The following is a 19,119-nucleotide window of genomic DNA, read 5'->3' as shown; positions in this document are numbered from 1 at the left end:
GTCCTACACTGGGCTTTTGCTGGTGTTTACATTCTTTCGCCACTTGTGGCTAGTTCTGTCCCTCAAGATAGACTTATTTAATTACTTTAATCTCCTGTTCCATTTCAGGTCGTGGGTTTTGATGGTTCCTCAACTGTGAATGAATTCCTCCAGCGACTGAACCAGGAGACAGGAATGAGGAAACCATCCCACATTGGGTTTTCCCTCTTTACAGATGATCCTTCTGGCAGGGATCTGGAACACTGCCTGCAGGGCAATGTGAAGGTAATTCCCTCCCCACTAGTCTAATAAAGGCAAAGCAAGAGTTAAAGCCTAGTAAGGAGCCTTGAGTTTCTTAGCAGAAGTAGAACTTGCCTTGTCTTGACTAGAGTGTTACATGGTGTTAGTCAGAATGAGCTAGCTAGCACGATTTAACATTACACTTATAGATGCTAGTCAAGACAAGTTCCTGTTGTGTTGTGGGATGCCAGGTACATCTAGTTCAAACTCAGTGACTGAATTGATAAATACACACATACCATCTCTTGATGAAGGTACCAGGTACTTCCTGCCATGTTACTGAATATGCCCTAACTTTCCATTGACAACAGTGCAGCCAGTAACTCCTGGGGAATTCTGCACCAAAAAATTAAAAATTCTGCACACAATATTTTCAAATTCTGAAAAATTCTGCATATTTTATTTGTCAAAATAACACCATATAATCACACCAGTTTCAATTATTTTTGGTCATTTTTTTCAAAATTCCTGTCAGCAAGTATGTCTGTAACTCTAATTATCATGTGTTGTCTATAAGAAAAAAAGGTATGGTGGAATTATATGTGATTTTCTGGCCGAATGTGTTCTTGATCCATTCTCTCCTTTCCATACCCAAACCCCACAAAGTTTGTTTGCTTACTTTTCATTTAAGACTTGAGTCAGCTTGTCTCTCTGTGATCTCTTTACAGATCTGTGATGTTATTTCAAAATGGGAACAAGCCTTGAAAGAACTGCATCCTGGGAAATATGAAGGTAGCACAAGAATAGTGAAGCTGACCTATAAAAGCAGGTATTGTGCATAGTTTGAGAGAGACACAACTTGGGTGAGGTAATATCTTTTATTGGAGCATCTTCTGTTGGTGAGAGAGACAAGTTTTCGAGCTACACAGAGCTCTTCCTCAGGTCTGAGTAATTTGAGGGAGTCATCGTTAAATATTGAGAGCAGAGATCCACCTACAGGGCCTATAACTTTTTACAATACTGTTAGAACTGGCAGAACTTGCTTAGGGTTGTCTACACATGAAAACTAATCCAGAATAATGTAAAGCTACTTGTCTTTACTTTCAAGGCTCTTCATGACCCATCCCTACCATATCATTTTTCATTCAGTATTGAAAAGTCAGTTCCCATGTTTAATTGGCCTATGACATCAGCCTTCATCACCACAAAGTTTTAAAACAAGCATCCTCACGCTGTCTCTCGTATTTGGGAGAAACTCCCCATAAACATGTGCAAAACTAACTCATTATCCACATTAAATCCATCCTCAAAACTCTGCTTTGTTGGGAGGCCTACAAAAAAACTGACACTAGTTAGGCAGCTGATGTCCTGACCTATATGGTCTCATTGTTTCCTTGTATTCTCCCCATCTGTCTGTCTCCATCTTTTGTCTTATACTTAAATTGTAAGCTCTTTGGGGCTTTGTATGTTCTGTGTTTGTACAGCACCTAGCATAATAGAGTTCTGGTCCATTACTGGGGCTTGTGGATTCTATAATACAAATAAATAATAATAAGCACATTAACTATTCCTGATTAGCTTAATCAATTTTTAATTCACTCTTATTCCAGAATATGTGTGTCCACACATGGAGTTAATTTTCAATAAAACACTCGTATTCTGGAATAAAAGTATCCACACACGGAGTTAATCAGGAATAGCTATCCCAGAAAAATTCCCTGTGTAGACAAATTCCCTGTGTAGACAAACCCTTAGTCTGGCTGCATTCCATTCCCAAATGTATGGGAAGGGGTATATGGGCGAAAGATCAAATCAATACACTGTGAAAGTTATAACAGACTTGGAACCAAATAAAAGCTAGATACAGTATAACTAAAGTTTTGTGTAGCTCCATCCATACAGGCTGGATCCTGAAACAAAATTAAATAATACATACTACATAAGAGCAAGAGAGAATTGAAAAAGCATAGGTCTATGTTGCTGGGGGGGAAATGTAGGCTGCCTGAGCTTTGCAATGAAACTAAGTCATTGGGACAAGAAAATACAGAAAGCCTGTTCTAAATGGCAGGAGCTGCACAGGAGGAGGCTCTTGTATGACAATGGAGAGATGCTAGATGAGATGGGACAGTTGGGAAGTAGGAGACAGATCCATAGGGAGAGCTGCACTGAGTTCATGGTGGGCTTCATACATAAGAAGGGCATTTCTGAAGTGGACCCTGAAAGGAATAGGGAGCCAATGGAGAGCTGTCTGTGAGTGAGGGTGAGGTGATGACATCCTTTTGAAGGGTTCCACACTGCTAGCAAAAGTAAGCCCTCCTTAGGAACTGAAGAATTTAAATATCAAGGTTTTCTGTATCGGCACCCATACACAAGTAAGGGAATGGAACGACAGGTTCGTGCAATACTCTCTTTGTAGCTTCGTCAGAGCTAGATCTGGATTCTGTGATAGGTGGAGGAGTTAAAGGCCATCTAATAAATACCATCCATGTCTGTACTTGACAGAAGGGAATCTCTTCCCCCAGTTTTATAAAATATTGCTAAGCTAACTAGACACTTTCAGTAAATGGATGGCTCACAGACTGGAATGGCTTCAAAAGCTATTCTCCTTGTCCATGAACAGAGGGCTTTAGTCTTCAGGGCTCTCAGTACAACTCCTTTCTAATGCACAAAACTCACTTTGAAAATAATGGCTATTTCAACTGTGTTCGCAGCTAGTGCCTGGTACCTTTTCTCCTGCATTTCTCTCCTTTTTAGATTGTATTTTCGAAACCAGGCAAAAGGTGAGACAGATAGAGAGCGGTTGCTGCTGGCCTTCCAGGTCAGCAGTGAAATAGCCAGTGGGAGGTTCCCTGTCAATAAGGAGCTGGCTCTGGAAATGGTGGCTTTGATGGCTCAGGTGAGCAACCAGCCCAGTGTGTTGTGGGATTAACTCTTTTTTTTTACATTTAACACTATTATAAATGCTGGAGGCGAAGCGGGGTTTGGGAATGGAGGCTGACAGCTCATGACCCTCCCCCCCAACCCCACATAAAAACCTTGCGACCCCCTGAGGGTCACAACCCCCAGTTTGAGAAACCCTGCGCTAGGGAAACCATCTCTTTAGGCTTTGTTTTGGACTGTCCAAGACAAAGACGTGGTATCTGGTGGTGATCTTTCGTCACTGTTTATTTCTGTTCTATAAAGAACCTGGGGCAGAAGGATAGGAGAAAATTCACACCCCTTTCCCCACATGCTACAATGACTCTGCCACTTTCATGTGCTCTATTGTAAGTGTAAGTCCTGTTGCCCAGTTAGTTGGGCTGCACATCAGCCAAGCTGTACATTGCATTTCCTCAATTAAGCAATTGGGCTGCTACAACAGAGATGGTGTTTCTTATCAAACTGCTCACACACAGAATGAGTCATGTCATGCCAAACCAACATCACTCAAGTAAATTATTCACCATAAACAGTGAAAAACTGAAACTAAGCTAAGAAGCAGTGTTATCCATGTGCAATGGTCTTAATACAAAAAGAGGGGATAAGATAATCTGTTGCAGGTGCTCCTGCAGGAAGACAGTCATTGATGATGTTTACTGCTTTGATTGCATGTGTGCATCCATCATTCCCTCAAAGGAATTCTATTCTAGCAAGAGCTTGAGGAAAACACAGCCAGCCTGGGAAAGCCTCAAAACAGCTCTGCACAGCCTATTAAAATATCACTGTTCTGATCTTAGCCTAATGGTCTGAGCCCTCCCTGTTATACTGCTAACAGCCTAGAACCTCACTCAGGAAAAGCATCTGGCAAGGTCCTAAATTAGGCCTCCATATGTAAGTTACATGTACCATATTACCACTGTGGATTTATTCACATTGTGTGGCAAGTGGTGTTGTAGTAGACAGGACAGTTGTCTTATTGGACTTTAACTGGCCTGCTGTATTGGCTCAAGCAAATGATGAGTCTGTTCACTAAGCCAATCAGGGAAAAGTATCCTGAAAAGGACATTTCTTAGACACAGGAGGAGGAGGAGAGGCTCTCCACCTTGTTCAAGCAGAGCTTGAGTGCAGTGGAGATGGGGGTGATGCAGGGAACCAGTTGTGGAACCCTGATCATCACTCAGTCAGCTCTAGAATAAGTGAAAGTTGTAAGGAATAGCTTTAATTTGTGCCATTGGCATAAGATCCATCTGAGACCTTATCCCAGTGGGGGAATCCCCTCTCCACCCAGCCCAGGCTTTTAAGATCCCTGGGGATCTTGCTGGGGATTATGGGGAACAGCTGGCACTGGAAGGAGCGGAGCCCTTTCTTCCAGCAGAGTTCCCCTAAGCGGGGAGAAATCTTCCCCATGTACCTTTAGCAATTTTGCACTGCAGCAGACTGGGTAATCTTGCCTATGCAGTTTACAAATAAGCTGTTTTTTTAATTGGCCAATGGGAAAAAAAATAGCAATACACAGAGTTCAGTTTTCTGGCACACAGAGTGGCTGGCCCAAATCTTGTTGCACCCTCCACAGACTTAAGAAATTTCCTGGGCAGGCCTATCCCTAAGAGTCACTTGCTCTGTATGGAAAGGATATTGATGCAAGACCTTGTCATTTTTCACTGTGATATAAACCAAAACCCTTTAACATTCTGGTGCAGGTGGAATATGGAGACTTGGATCGACCAGTATCTTCAAGCCCTGGGGGGACACCACAGTCCAAAATGCAACATCTTCTCCAACAGGTCTTGGACAAATTCTATCCCAAATGCTACAAACAAAACATTACCCCTGAGCATCTCAGGTGAGACTAAAATGGGCCTTGTTCGGTTATATAAAATTTTGCTGTGGGGAAAAAAAATAGACCACTTGCTACTTCATAATACATCCATTCCTTTTCTTATTTAGAAAGAAAGTTTAAAGAGAAACTGTCAAGAGAAGTTAAATACACAAATTTATTTTGAGTTCAACATATAAGTATAAAAAGAACTCAGATCCCAGGCAATAGATGCCCTTGAAAGTTGATATACAAGCCAACCTAGACTAAAACAGCATTCGCAAACAAGCCACCCTTCTACGCACAAAGGAAGCCAGTCTAAAAAACCTGTGTTACCCACCTTGGCTCCAACAATCCTGATATGCCCCAAATCAAAAGCCATGCCCTACCTGAACTCCCCCCAAACCACAACTCTCTCCAAATGTCTGGCCAAATAGATGGGCTTTGAAGTATGCCCTAAAGTCCAACAAATCTGGGCTTCTTTGGACCATGAGAGAGTGAATTCTGAAGTCTAAGCATCACTTTTTAAAAAAGAATCCACATCTGTACCAACTGAGCTCTAGCTCAGGGGCCTCCACTGATCTCAGCTATGTTGTCGGGGAAGCAAGGCAATCTCCGAGATAGGGAGGTCCTAAGTCTTTTAAGGGCTTTATTGATCAGAACTAATATATTAACTCTACCTGGGAATGAACTGGTGCAGATTTCATATTCTCATAGCAAGACATGCTGCTTAACTTTACCACTGTCTAACTGTGAAGTGACAGGTGGTGATGGTACTAAGGTATGCACCTGAGAAATGGTTTCTCCTTGGGAGAAGACAGCCTGGGTTAGACAGGCTTCTACCACATGGAAGAAAGCTACTATCTGAGATTTTGCAGATACTGTTGCACAGTTCCTAGCACAATGGGGTTCTGGTCAGTGACTGGGGCTCCTAGAAATTATCACAATACAATAATAATGTGGAAGCAAAGAACCTCTTTATCTCCTGCACAACCATGGCATAAGATCCTACCAAATCGCTAACTTCACTGACTAACATTTTGAAAAAAGGAAACCTTTGTTAAAAATTCAACAACATCACCCCTTCAGTTAAGGTGTGGGAGCTTCCAACATAGATCCTCTGAGACTATACATTTCCACTGTTTCCGTTCTCCATCACTCCCTATCCTGAATTGCTGTGCAGTATTGCTTTGCACTGCTAAACTGATGTGCTTTTGTTACAGAAGGGGCTGCACTTCTGCGGTGGGTGAAGTGATCCCTATATTTTACACAGGCAGTTAAAGGAACATTATTAAGGTTGCAAAGTCAAGCACTCAACAGTTAGAAAATGCCAGAATTAAGGTTGTCTTAGTTCAGCCCCCTGGTGCATATGCATACTATTCCTCCCCACAGGATCCCTGCCTCGTTCAGTGTACAATCAATGAGCAGCTACTCTATTATATTTTCTCCACATTGTGTGGCCCCAGGCCACATTTACTGCTCACTATTCAAACCCTGTTCTGAAGACAGAATTGTTAATTTCTTCCAAGGTGGACTGAGTTAAATGAAAGTGATTTAGATCAGGAAGCAGAAAACGTTGATTTAAATCGAGAATTTTAATCTTGTTTTGCATTTGCACTTCAGTTACTTTCCTAAAGAAAGGTTGATTCTGACAGGTTGATAACTATTCAAACATGTTGATTTGTAACTAAATATAGCCTTTACACTAAATGTGGTGATTCTTTTGCTAACCAGGATACAGCTATACACATTTATTTAAGCAACTACATAGCTTAACATACACTTATTCAGATTCTTAATTTTTACTTTATTATGTTAGAAAATGGGGAATTATGCATTTCTTATTTACTAAATTAGTTTTTATACTTGTGATTTGTGTCAAGTTGCTTTTGGATGGAAACTGAAATTCAATTAAATGCACAAAAACAGCATTTTAAAATCAGTTTATTTAACTAATAAAAACAATCTTAAATTGGCTGGATACAGAAGAAAAAAGTAAATTTATCAAAATATGTTTTGCATTTAAAACCAACTAATTTATTAAACAAAGAAAGTATTGTCTGTAATTAGTGAATTGAACTGATTGTTGTTGGTCACATGTCCCTTAAAATTTTAGAATTAATAGATCTCATCCTCTCACAGTTAGATTTTATTCATAGATTGGAAGAGGAAAACAAGCTTTCCTGCTTTTTCCAACTTCCAGTCAGTTTCATAAGTTTCAGTGAAAGAGTCATTGAACTGAACTCATTGAACAAACTGAAATAAATGAAATATTCTTGCTGTACCTGCGGAAGGTTGTCAAAGCTGGGTTAGCACTTCAACAAACTGGTTCCAGGTGCTTTAGCTAGTGACTTGCACCAGGTCAGTAGATTTATGTTCTTTAAAATTTGACAGCAAACAGCTTAATGTGTTTTTTAATTTAATAGAAATTATTTTTATAGATTACAGTTCTTCAGGTCACTCTGGGATTTTATTCCCAGGGGATTTTTCCCATTTACCACTCAGTCTCCCACTGCTTCCCCTCTGAGGGGAATTTGGCAGTCCACTGCACCTGCTTCCTGGAGTTTTCTAGCTCTGACTCACCAGGTCTCCCTTTCTCACTCAATCTCTCTTTCCGCAGGCCCAAATGCCTCTTTTAAACCTAACTAAAGTCAGCTGACCAGGCACAGGGACTCTTTGTGTTCTGTTTGTACAGCTCCGAGAACAGTGGGGTCCTGGTCCATGACAGGGGCTCCTAAGTGCTGCTATAATAATAAATAAAATAATAATAACAATTAATATTCACACAGGAACTCTGTGGAAGAGGCAGGAATAGAATCCAGTTGTCCAGGGCAACATTCACCTGCCTTAACTATGAGATCATCCTTTCTCTTCCTGCAATTCCCTGCCTCATTCACCATAGATCAGTAGTGGGCAACTTGGCCCATCAGGGTAATCCGCTGGCGGGCCACTAGATAGTTTGTTTACATTTGCATGGCTGCCCGCAGCTCCCAGTGGCTGCGGTTCACCGTTCCCAGCCAATGGGAGCTGCGGGAAGCAGCTCAGGCTGCAGGGACATGCTGGCCACTGCTTCCCGCAGCTCCCTTCGGCCAGGAACGGCAAACGGCAGCCACTGGGAGCTGCGGGCGGCCGCGCAAAGGTAAACAAACTCTCCGGCAGCCTGCCAGTGGATTACCCTGATGGCCTGCGTGTGGCCTGTGGGCTGCAGGTTGCCCACCACTGCCATAGATCTTCCAATTTCTGCAACAAAAGACACAGGAGTCCTACAGACATCAGCCTCCTTCACAACAAAATCCTGATCAATGCCCACAGCAGTTCCTTCCTCTGCACTGAAGGAGGCAGGGGTCCTGTGGAAAAAATACTGACATATAATTAAAGATTGTATCATATTGCATATGCACAAGAGGGCCAAATTAAGGTTGCACAGACAACCTTAATTCTGGCATCTCCTAACTTTTGATTGCTTGACTTTGCAACCTTAGTAATGTTCTTCTAATGTCGTTTTTTAATGTGTAATTTCCTAGGTTTTAAATAAACCAAACTGAATATACAGAAATTCCATCATCCAGCATCATACTGACACCCACATGGTTCATCAGCAGGGTTGGAACCTTTAGATCCACAGCACAGACCTCTGCCACTGGAGCTAATGGAGTAACTGTTAGCAACAGTAGGTGTTATCCTACAGGACCAGCACTAGAGGAGACTGAGACACACCCTTTACCAGTGGTTATCACAGATATTTGCTGACAGCAGGGGAATAGTGAGACTCAGAATCTTTGGTTTCCATTCTAGCCTCTGGAAGGGAGTGTGCTCTAGTGGGCACAGACTTCTGCCTCTTCTCCCACAAGCTTGACTCCTTCTGCCTCATCCCTTCCAATCTGTCCCGAGTCCAGTCCTGTCTTTTCCTCACCCCGTCTCCTTGTCCCAGGCGTATCCTCCGTGCCTACCCTGTGCCAGTCTCTACTCCTCAGACTTCTCATCCCAGGCCCTGTCTCCTTGCACAGATGGATCTAGTTTCCCCCTCCAGGCTCACTCTTCAAGTCCCAATCTCCCCCTGACTCCCAATCTCAGTCTCCTTGCCCAGCCAGTCCCAGTTCCCACTCCCCCTTCCCTCAATCTGGCTCCCAGTTCCAGTCTCATCCCCTGCACAGTCCTGATCTCCACTTCCCCTCCCCTACTCATTGCCCCGTTTACCGTCTCCCTGGCTCATCCCAGTCTCTTTACCCAGACAGTCCTAGTTCTCCCCCTGCACTCCAACTACTTCTCAGATCTGTCTCTCCTCCCCCTGCTCTGTTCTTCCCCCAAACACTGGTTCCTAGTCCCACATTCCTTATCCAGCCAATCAGAGTCCCCCCAGCTCCTTTTTCAATCTCAGTGTCCCCTCCCCAGCCAACTGGCTCCAAGTCATCTGATCCATTTCACTTACTGGGTCCCAATCTCCCCCTGGCTCCTAGTCTTAGTCTCCTTGCCCAACAAGTTCCAGTTTTCCTTGCCTCCACCCAATCCCAGGCTCCTTGCTCAAATGCCCAGCCAGTCCCAGTCATCCTTCCTCTAGCCCCTAGTGTCACAGTTTATCTCCTTACCTCTTCCAGTCTCATCACACTCCTTGTCCCAATCAAATCCTTTCCTACCCCTCTGGCATGGCTTTTGTCCCCTCTATATTCAAATCTGACAGCTTCCTCCTCCACAGTGCCTGGGCGTCAGCAGGGGAGTCATTGAGAGCACAGGAGAAACAGTTTCCCTGCTCTCATTTCCAGTGCTCAGCTCCATCCTGGCTCAGAGCACCCTGAAGCAGCAATTACAGGAAAAGTCTGGTCCTGGCCTAGAGCATGCTCAGTGAGGATGGCACATGCACACTTTAGTCCCATATAGGAGCTGTGACGGTATGGAGCACACTCACGTTCTCTGTGAGGATGGTGTATGTGCAGCCTGGTTGTACTTTGGAGCTGTGAGATACTCGAGCATGCTCACTGAAGATGAAATCTTCAGAGCGTTTAGTGACTAGAATTGAAGAAGTCTCTGAGCGTGTATTTATGACTTGACCAAATCTGGGTAGATTTTCATGGAGATGTGTAAAAGCAGAGCCTTAACACGGAGGCTACTCCCCTGCCAAATTTCAAATCCCTGCTCCAAAGCATGGGGTCGCTGGAGCTTTAAAAAGAAAAGGTCACCAGATTTTTTTTAACCTGGACGAGATAATGTATTTTCCCCTTGCCTCCTTCTCCTAGATGACTGAACCATTTGGCTAAAATTTTCCAAAAAGATTCAGCCTGAGGCAGATGCCCAGCATGGAAAACTTCAGCCCAAATGGTTAAAGTCTGACAAACTTATGAACAACTGAATAAGATCTTACCATAGGATGTCTTGGGCAACTTAAATAATAGGTGGTGCTAGCAGCTCTGCCTACAGTAGTTTAAAAGACCTTAAAACCTTAAAAGTTTCAGCCTTTCAAGATGAAAAACACTGTATAAATGTAACATTATTTTTATAATAAGTTATTTGAAGACATGAGCAAATGTTATAATGTAATTTGGATTCCCACAGGTGGCTGGCTGACTGGCTGGCTACAAAGTGGATGATGCTGCAGGGATGCTCTCCACTAGAATGCATTAGAATTTATTTGACAGTGGCCCGGAAATGGCCTCTCTTTGGAGCCAAGGTATTTGCTGCGAAGGTAATCACAAGTGGCTTCTTGCTGGAGTACTTTGTTTCTTTACCCCCAAGTTAAACTTGTTCAGCTCAGCTACTATTACAGTCTTTGCTAAAAGAGCTCATACCTCATGGGGAACCCGTTCTCCCCACCTTTGGAAGTTATTTAGAGGTACAGCACTTTCCATACCATTCCATCTGGCTGACCAAGCTGTATTTAGTTTCCCATCTGTTTAGACGGAATAGAGAAGACAAATATGTTTTAGAGACACTAGGGGTTGCTAGAGTGCCACAAATTACACACTGAAGCTCTTAGGAGTCAGAACTTGTCTACCAAACTTAGTTTGTGGCAGGCTGGAGTGTAAATCTCCCCTCCACTAGCCTGTCAGGCACTAATTGTCTACATGAACCCTGCTGCGACACCATAAAAGTTCCTTACCGCGTAGCAGCAGGGTCTACACGGACACTTAGTACGCAGCAGGCTCGTGCAGGCCAGATTTACATGCCAGCTTGCTGCAAACTGTGTGTTTGTATAGACAAATCCTTATGGATCAATACTGTGCCTTTGATGACAAGAGCAAACATAGTTTAAAAAATAGTATTCCTTAAGTATTTACCAGAGGAGAAAAAAGAAAAAACCTCTGTAAATCATACCCTGTAGCTAGTGACATGTAAATGGAGAGAACCGATGTTTCAGTTCTGTAGGTAGCACTGTGCAACAATCCCTGTTCTCATGTGAGGAAGGCAAACAGTATTACTATCCCTACTGTACAAAGAGAGAAACTGAAGCACAGATTGGCTAAGTTCACTTTCCAAGAATCACATCAGTGGCACAGCCAGGAACAGAACCCAGGAGTCCTGGCTTCCAGCAGTTTGTTCTAACCTTTCAACCATCCTAAACTTAGAGACCTAGTCTATTACATCCTCCCATATTAAGGTATGTTTACACTGCAGTTGTCAGGTGTGATCGCTACATGCATAGTCATGCCTGAGCTAGCTCAGATCAAGCTAACTCGCTAAAAATAGCAGTGAAGCTGCAGCAGCACAGCTGGCAGCATGGGCTAGGCACCCAAATTGGTACCCAGGGTACAAGGCAGGCTTATACTACAATGGCTAGCTAGTGCTCCCACAGCTTCACTGTTATTTTTAGTGAGCTAGCTTGGGCATGTCTACATGTGCAGCAATCAGACCTTCCTGCAGTGTAGACATACCCTAAGGCCAGGTCTACACAGGAAAGTTATATTGGTATAGCCATGTCAGAAATGTGCAAAAAACCACAGCCCTGACTGACACAGCCATGCCGACATGAAACCCTGTATATACATAGTGAGGTCAGTGGAAGAGGACTTCTGTCAATACAGCTAATTTTGTTCAGGGAGGTGATGTTCCTACACTGACAGAAAAACCCCATGCCAACCTACCATGCCAGTATAGTCTCCATAGTGTAGACATGCTCTTAATTGCAGATAGTAGTTGTGATCCTTTGATCTCTTGCTTTGCAATCAAAGTACTTGACTTTCTGAAATAAAATCTTAAAGTAAAAGTACTGCCCTTGTGTGCAGTTAAACTGGAAGTTTCCTTCGAGTTCAGAGAGCATGCAGGCTTCCTTAAACTCAGTGGCTGTCACCAGTAAAAGCAGGAAAGATCACAAGCATTTGGAGTCAGTGGGGTTGAAAAGCAGAAGATACAATAATTCCATCCAGAGTTTAAAGAACAATCTGTTTGACACCTTTCTGATAGTTACACTGCCAGAACTATGAATTAGCCATAACAATAACACAGCACAGAGTCCCATGACAAATCAGTGGCATTAGCCATAACAATAATGCACAACACAGTGTCTCCTGTGTTTACCAAACAATCTGAATTGTCTTTGATAAAACAGACTTCATTCTGATGAGATAAAAACCTTCACACATGAGCACAACTCACGTCAAATAATTAGCAGTTCTGAGTTGCTTAATTTAAAGCATAGAGTTTCCTTCTCAGGAAACTCTAGTCCCTGGATATCCTCAGTCCATGTCAAGGCTCAGTAACACATCTCACACAAAATAAATTCTAAACACCATTGTCCCTCTGGCTGGAATTCTCTGATGGACATAGATTTGCCACCTCCCCCAGGATTTCTGGCATGTTATAAATACTGTATACAGGAAATGACTGTGGAGGCACTGGATGGCTCAGGGGATTGCTAATAGGCTAGAGAGTTTTTCTCATCTAAATCACTGGCTCAGATATAGCCTTGTTTGACAGTGACCATTGCTTTCTGATGGCCTAGGTAAAATGCATTGGTAATCTGAGTCTAGTTCTTAGGATACCCCCACAACTGGCACTAATTGGCTTCTTGGCAATATCGGCCTAGGACACTGAGCTGCAGTACCCTGTTACTTGAGGACAGGACTGAAGCACACTGACAGAAGACCGTGTAGGGACACCTGCATTGCTGCTGCCCACAGTGTACCTGTTCTGTGGAAGAACAAAGGATGTCAGCCTCAGACCCCATGGTGATGGAAGCAACACAAGAACCTGAATAGACTATGACTGTCAAACTGGCATCTTGGACCAGCATTACATTCAGTTTTCAGTATGCTGACTTAGTTTAATTTTTAAAAGAAAACACATTTTAAAACCATGGAGGTGAACTATTCTCATGAACAAGATTATATCAGTCACTGGGATCAGTTCTACAAGATATATGCAATGATGAAGTAGCTATTGCAAGTTAAATAAATTCAGTCAGGCTAGCTAATGTACAGGAATCTCAGTTCCCTGCTAGCTTGTCCTCAATACCCAAGAAATATGGTGGAAATATCTTATTTTTGCGCTGCTGTATAAATACCTATATAAGTTATTTATTATTTCCCCAGCCTGTCCTTCCTTCTCCCTTGGAAGATTGTCCAGTTTGGATAGCTGTGAATGAAGATGGCATTAGCATACTGGATTACAACACTATGGTATGGTGAAGCATGTTGATTAAGAAAAATAACTTCATCCCTGCAGAAGCACATTCCCACAATCTTGACTCAGAGTAAAATCCTGAATCACTAAAATCAATGGTAAACTTCTATTGACTTCAAATGGGACCAGGATTTGACACACAGAAGTTAGAGATGGAAAAGGTTTTCTGTATTTGAACCGTGCATAAAGATACAGGGTCATTACTGCTGAGTCAGAGTGGCAGATGCAATTTGTTAATTCCAACCAGGCTATTAAAACGGTTGGACTATCTCTCTCAGAGGCAGCTAGGCACCGGGCTTGCAGGGAAATCTTAGGAACAGCCTAATACGGGGATCAAGCTTAGGCTCAGATGTTTCTTTGTTTTCTGAATTACCAATAAAGCTAAATCCCAAACAGGGGTGTAAATTTGGACTATTAACAGTATGTCTACATTCTGTTCAGCGCAGCAGAGCTGCTTACAGCTGTTTTCATTACTGGGAATCTGATGTTGCCTAAGCAAATAACAAGAGTACTCTTTGGGGAAACTTTTTTCTTTTAAAAGAATCTAGTTGCTGATTGAACTTTCTCTCCATTGTCTGCAGCACTTAAGGCTATCTTATGCATACCCGTCTGTGCTGACCTTTGGAGGCTGTCGGGATGACTTCATGATTGTAGTCAGTCAGGGGAAGGATAGGAGTTCTGGGAAAAACAGCACTGAAAAACTACTTTTCAGAATGGCAGCTCCAAAGGTGGGTATAAGACAAACACCAAAATAGGTCCCTTCCACCTGGCAGCAGAAAAACTGTGTATTAAAACCTGCTAGGCCTTTGGTGTATTTCCAAAGGAATAGTTCCTTTCCTTTCTGCACTAACCCTCCTCTGCTTTCAACCTGGGAAGCCCCTTATGGGCGTGGGCCTCAAACTGATTGATCCATTCAACCCAGCCCTAAATGTATTCGCTCAGCCCTAAATAGAGCAACTCAGCTTTCAGACATTGCCATGCTCAGCAATTTCTCTGCACATGGGTGCTGGAAACCAAAGTGCATTTTCCCTCTAACTGATCTACCGTTAATCATTTTCTTTCTCCCACAGATTGTTGAGGTGACTCTTCTAATTGCCAGCTATATTAACTACTGTGCACTGACTCCCCTCCTGTCTCCTGCACCTCCTTCTCTGAACATCATCTCGCCTCTGAGCACAACGCCAACTAAAAAGCTCTGGGAGACTCAAAGCCAGTGTTTCTTTCCTTCCATGCCCCGTACTACCAAGGGGCCTACACTGCTCTGAGTGCTTGTTCTCAGTGCCTTTGGGCTTTAGTGGTTTTGGGTTTTTTTGCAAGCTGCCCAATTTTGAGTTGAGGACTGCCGTGATTTTGCTGTTTATGTATCCTGTTTTAATGCAGACTCCAGTTCTCTCTCCTTAGTGTGGTATGAAGTATGTTTAGAGGTAATATCCTTTCTTTTCTAAAGACTAGATTTTGGGGTCTGTCCACATTTCCTCTCTCTGCTACATGCTATCCTAAACATTGTGGCTAAGGTCATCTTCCCTTCTTGCTGCTCCAATCACGTCACTCCCTCTGAATCTCTTCACTAGCTTTTGCACTCCTTCCATCGTAGGGTTGTCAGTTTTGGTTGGACATGTTCTTGGAGTTTTTATCACATGATGTAAGCTTTAATTAAAGATTAATCTTTAATTCCTTGAGACTCCAGGACAATCCTGGAGGGTTGGCAATCCTACTTCCATGTCATGTTCAAGCTGCTCTTCTAAGTGTGCCCCTTTCCATTCTGGGCTTTGCACCTTGTCTCAGGTCACCATCCCCTACGCCTAGAAACTGTCTCCCACTTCTTGCACTCCTCGTGAGCTCTCTTGTATCCTTAACACATCCCTTTTCAGTATCTTTTTACCATTCGTCTCCTGACAAATCCTGTATGTCCACTTCACTTTTGAATCATTAACTTACCTGTCCTTCACCTGAATTAGACTGTAAGCAACTTGGGCAATGGACTTTGACTTTTGTGTGTTTCAAGCATAATACACAGTGATGAGAACTGTGGTATGAGCCTTCTGCAAGGATACTTCATAATGAATACAGCCAGTATGACAAGTTTTATATTCCTGGATCAGAAAATACATGCACCAAAACAGGACAATTACCAGAGTGTAAAGAGTAATATAATGGAGCTTTACGGTGACCCTATCATGTAGTTTAGGTACAACATTAACCCTATGCTCTGGTGGTGAATGTCCTCCATGTTCCAAAGACTTTCCGGTGGTGTTTAAATTCACTATTGCCAACCCCAAAACAAGTTAAAATAACCAGTCTTTCTGTATGACCTACAATATTTTGTACTGTGCTGCTGAATATGCATGCAAACCAAGACTACAAGTGAACTTAACCCCACAGCTGTGCTGACACATCAATGTGATTGGTGCTCAGATTCAAAAGCTGATGCAGTCCTGAGCCTGTATTGACCTGTAGTCTAAGAAAGACATAGGGAAAAAATAAAGTTGACTAGATGAAAGGAAGCTAAGCTGACAAGCAAAGAAATGTCACAGTCTATCTTTGAAGAGAGCATATTATAGAGAAAAGGGAGAGTAAAGGAGGAGAGTTTAGTACTACTTTAAAACAAAGGCCAGGGCAATTTTGCTTTAGTAAAATTAGGGCAGAAATGTGGCAACATCTCTGCATTTTGAGAACTTAGTAAAGAGTGAATAGGACTGGAACAGATGTCTGACGATGTCCTTACTCCTGCAGGACTGAGGTACCATGGAATGCCAGGCTGGTCTATATAATAGACAAAAAGCTAGGTCTCCACCACAGGGCTGTATTTATCATGCACAGTCCCCTGCCAGACACACGCTTTCAAAGAATCTTGGTGTTCACCACTATATTGTATGTATTTCAGGATGTGTTCACTACTGTATAACATTACTGCACGTGATCTCTATGAATTGGATGGCAAGGCAAATGAGTTTTGTATTTATAATGTCTTCCAGCAACTGGTGTAGTTTTTAGAAATAGCTAGACCACACTAATTTCATAGGTGCAGTTACTTCCACACCCCAGCTTCCACCATACCATAAGGGCAAGGGAAAGTGGCTAGCAAATATATTCCCAAATACTGTCCTTCAGGCCTTCCTAACTAGTGCTGTTTCACCAGTCCCAAAGGGACTCTGTCAAAGTCAGAAGGGCCAAAATGTGAAATTTTTTGTAGAGGTTTCACATAGGTTTTTTAAATTATTCTTCAAAGACACACAAATCTACCTAGCTAGGTTTTTATACTGTGCTCATCAATCTTCTAACTTTCTAAAAAGCTTTAAAAAAATTTAAATTGTCATCTCCCCAGCACCCACGAACAACCTATAACAAACTATGTGCACTGCCTAGCTGACATGGGCACCGCACCAAAAGAATCCAGTCCCCATGAGCAGTTCTACAGTAACAAACCAGTTCTTCCAGCCCAGCATTCAGAATGAGCAAACTGTTTTGTTATTGTCAATGTGCTTAATCTCGTGCCCATCAGCAACCCTGCAAACCAGTGTATACAACCCAGCACACTACAAGCAACCTTACAACAACAAGCCAGTGTATACAACGAGGACATTACAGAAAGAAAACAGGTTTCAATTTCAAGCTTCCAATGACTAATTAGGCACAAATAGTGAAGAGCATGGAACTGGGAAAATTATCTTGTATGATTCTAAGCAATTTCTTGACAGAATCCTTTTAGGGCTCTAAAATATAGAAAGGCTGGTGGGCTGGTGAAAGTTAATGTGCCAGAAACAGCAGGTTGAAGCTGATAAATCCTGGAGACCTGATTTGCATATACTGTAATTTACCCAGTTCTCATGTGTTCGGGGACTTTCCCATCACACTATTGAGATGAGCTGTGGGTTTTCTGAGTCAAAGAATAATTTTGACAAAGTTTTGATTTTTAGCCTTTTAAAAGTTGCAGATATAGTCAAAAAAGTGACTACATATCTTGACGTTGTGGTCTCTGGTATCTATTCTCTCTCTGTAATCCCAGTACAAATGTGCCAATTTGAGTCAAATGGTGTTTTTTTTTCCAATTGCCTGCACTGCAATCCTCCCCTGGGATATGAGAATCCAGCTGGCCCTTCTGCCTCTTACGTTATCACCAGCAACAAAGATTCCTCAGTCCGAATTGAGCTGTTACTTGTGTTAATGATGCACAAAGCCCTATGGGAGTAACGCTTGTTATATTAACAATTTGACTCACACACAGGAAGCAGAGAAATTGAGTAAGAAGCGGGCCATTTTTACTGTCATTTTTCTGACCATAACTGCACTTTAAACTCTACAGCATGGCATGTTGTTCCTTTAGGCATTAGATCTTGTGAGCATTCATCAATCAATACTTGAGCATTTCAGGGAACACCCCCACTTTGGTGAATGCCACCATATACCTCTTATTTATAGCTTACCTGACTTCAGAAAACTGTGTAGCTAGCTTAACTATTTTTTTGATTCCTTGATAGAGAATTTAATTTTTTATTTTCATCAACACTCTTGGCAATGACTGGACATTTTCTAAAGTGTAGAATGAGATACTGAATAACAGAAGCCTAACTGCTGTGCTTTATGTAAAAGGATAACTGTGAGATACTGTGAGGTTTTTTTGTTCTTAATAAAATGCAGTTGTCAGTGACTCAAGCTGTGTTTGTTTCATTATATCATAATCAGCATTTCAGCAGCAGTTTGATGTCAAATTGTGACAATCTTTTAGAAGACAAAACCAGCCTGGATTTAAGTAGGCATGTTAAAAAGATGGCCGTACTTCCCTTGCCTTCTGGGCATGCACCTGCTTCAACTTTCCCTTTCCGACCCACTGTTTCTCTCTGGTGGGCCTCCAGCTCTTAGTGCTTGGGGTCACTGAGGTGACTTAGGCCTCCAGGTAAGCCACAAGAACTCCACCCCTTCTGGCATTAAAAAACAACTTTCCAGCATTCCTCAGACTAGGTAGTTCTTCCTGTTCACTCAGTGGGCACCCTCACAGGGCCACATAGTATCTTCACCCATAGGTCTTCTTCTACCATCTTCCTGGGCTCAACAGTCTATTTGCCTTGCTGGCACAGAACCATAGACAGAAGGCTTCCTCTCACTGTCACTGAAAGTCCCAGCCTGGACCCCCTAATTGAGCATCAACTCTCTTCAACATCCCTCTGCACTATCCTGCCCAGGCTACTTCCTTCTGGCAATGCCCCTCCTCAGGGTCTCTCTCTATCCTGTCCCTAGATCTCTCGCATGTCTTTTCCCAGCTCTCTTCTACCCTGTGACCTGGCTGTCTCCTGAGGCCTACGACCAAGGAGAAACCACCCCACCTCATACCTTCATTCCCCTCTCTCACTGAACCACGGGCTACTTCTTACATAGTCCTGCTAGTCATGTGAGTCCCTACTCACAGGATCTCAAACAATCCCTCCTGGAAACTACACCTCCCATGGCTTCCCACTCGTAAAAGGCCAAACCTCAATTATGCCTGGGCTCACAGCACCCGCTCTTAAAGGATGCAACTTCATTGAGTTCAGTGGAGTCCAACCAGCTTATATCAGGGC

The 19,119-nt window shown here is 42.8% G+C and overlaps 1 protein-coding gene across 4 annotated transcripts in view; it reads left to right on the top strand.

Annotated features, from left to right (window-relative positions):
• Nucleotides 1-18,184, top strand: part of PLEKHH1 (pleckstrin homology, MyTH4 and FERM domain containing H1) — an 82,491-nt gene extending 64,307 nt beyond the window's left edge. For all 4 annotated transcript variants that reach the window (XM_074955514.1, XM_074955512.1, XM_074955510.1 and 1 more), the window contains 8 exons: nt 109-264; nt 948-1,048; nt 2,974-3,115; nt 4,839-4,981; nt 10,502-10,631; nt 13,474-13,560; nt 14,146-14,292; nt 14,635-18,184. In XM_074955514.1, coding sequence (XP_074811615.1) covers nt 109-264; nt 948-1,048; nt 2,974-3,115; nt 4,839-4,981; nt 10,502-10,631; nt 13,474-13,560; nt 14,146-14,292; nt 14,635-14,829 — 1,101 coding nt within the window. In that variant the 3' untranslated portion in view covers nt 14,830-18,184. The remainder of the gene's footprint in view (nt 1-108; nt 265-947; nt 1,049-2,973; nt 3,116-4,838; nt 4,982-10,501; nt 10,632-13,473; nt 13,561-14,145; nt 14,293-14,634) is intronic.
• The last annotated feature ends 935 nt before the right edge of the window (nt 18,185-19,119 follow it).

Source organism: Natator depressus, chromosome 6, assembly GCF_965152275.1.
Source record: "Natator depressus isolate rNatDep1 chromosome 6, rNatDep2.hap1, whole genome shotgun sequence".
Taxonomy (NCBI): domain Eukaryota; kingdom Metazoa; phylum Chordata; order Testudines; family Cheloniidae; genus Natator; species Natator depressus.
Note: the sequence above shows the minus strand (reverse complement) of the source record. Positions and strands in the feature narration are given on the sequence as shown.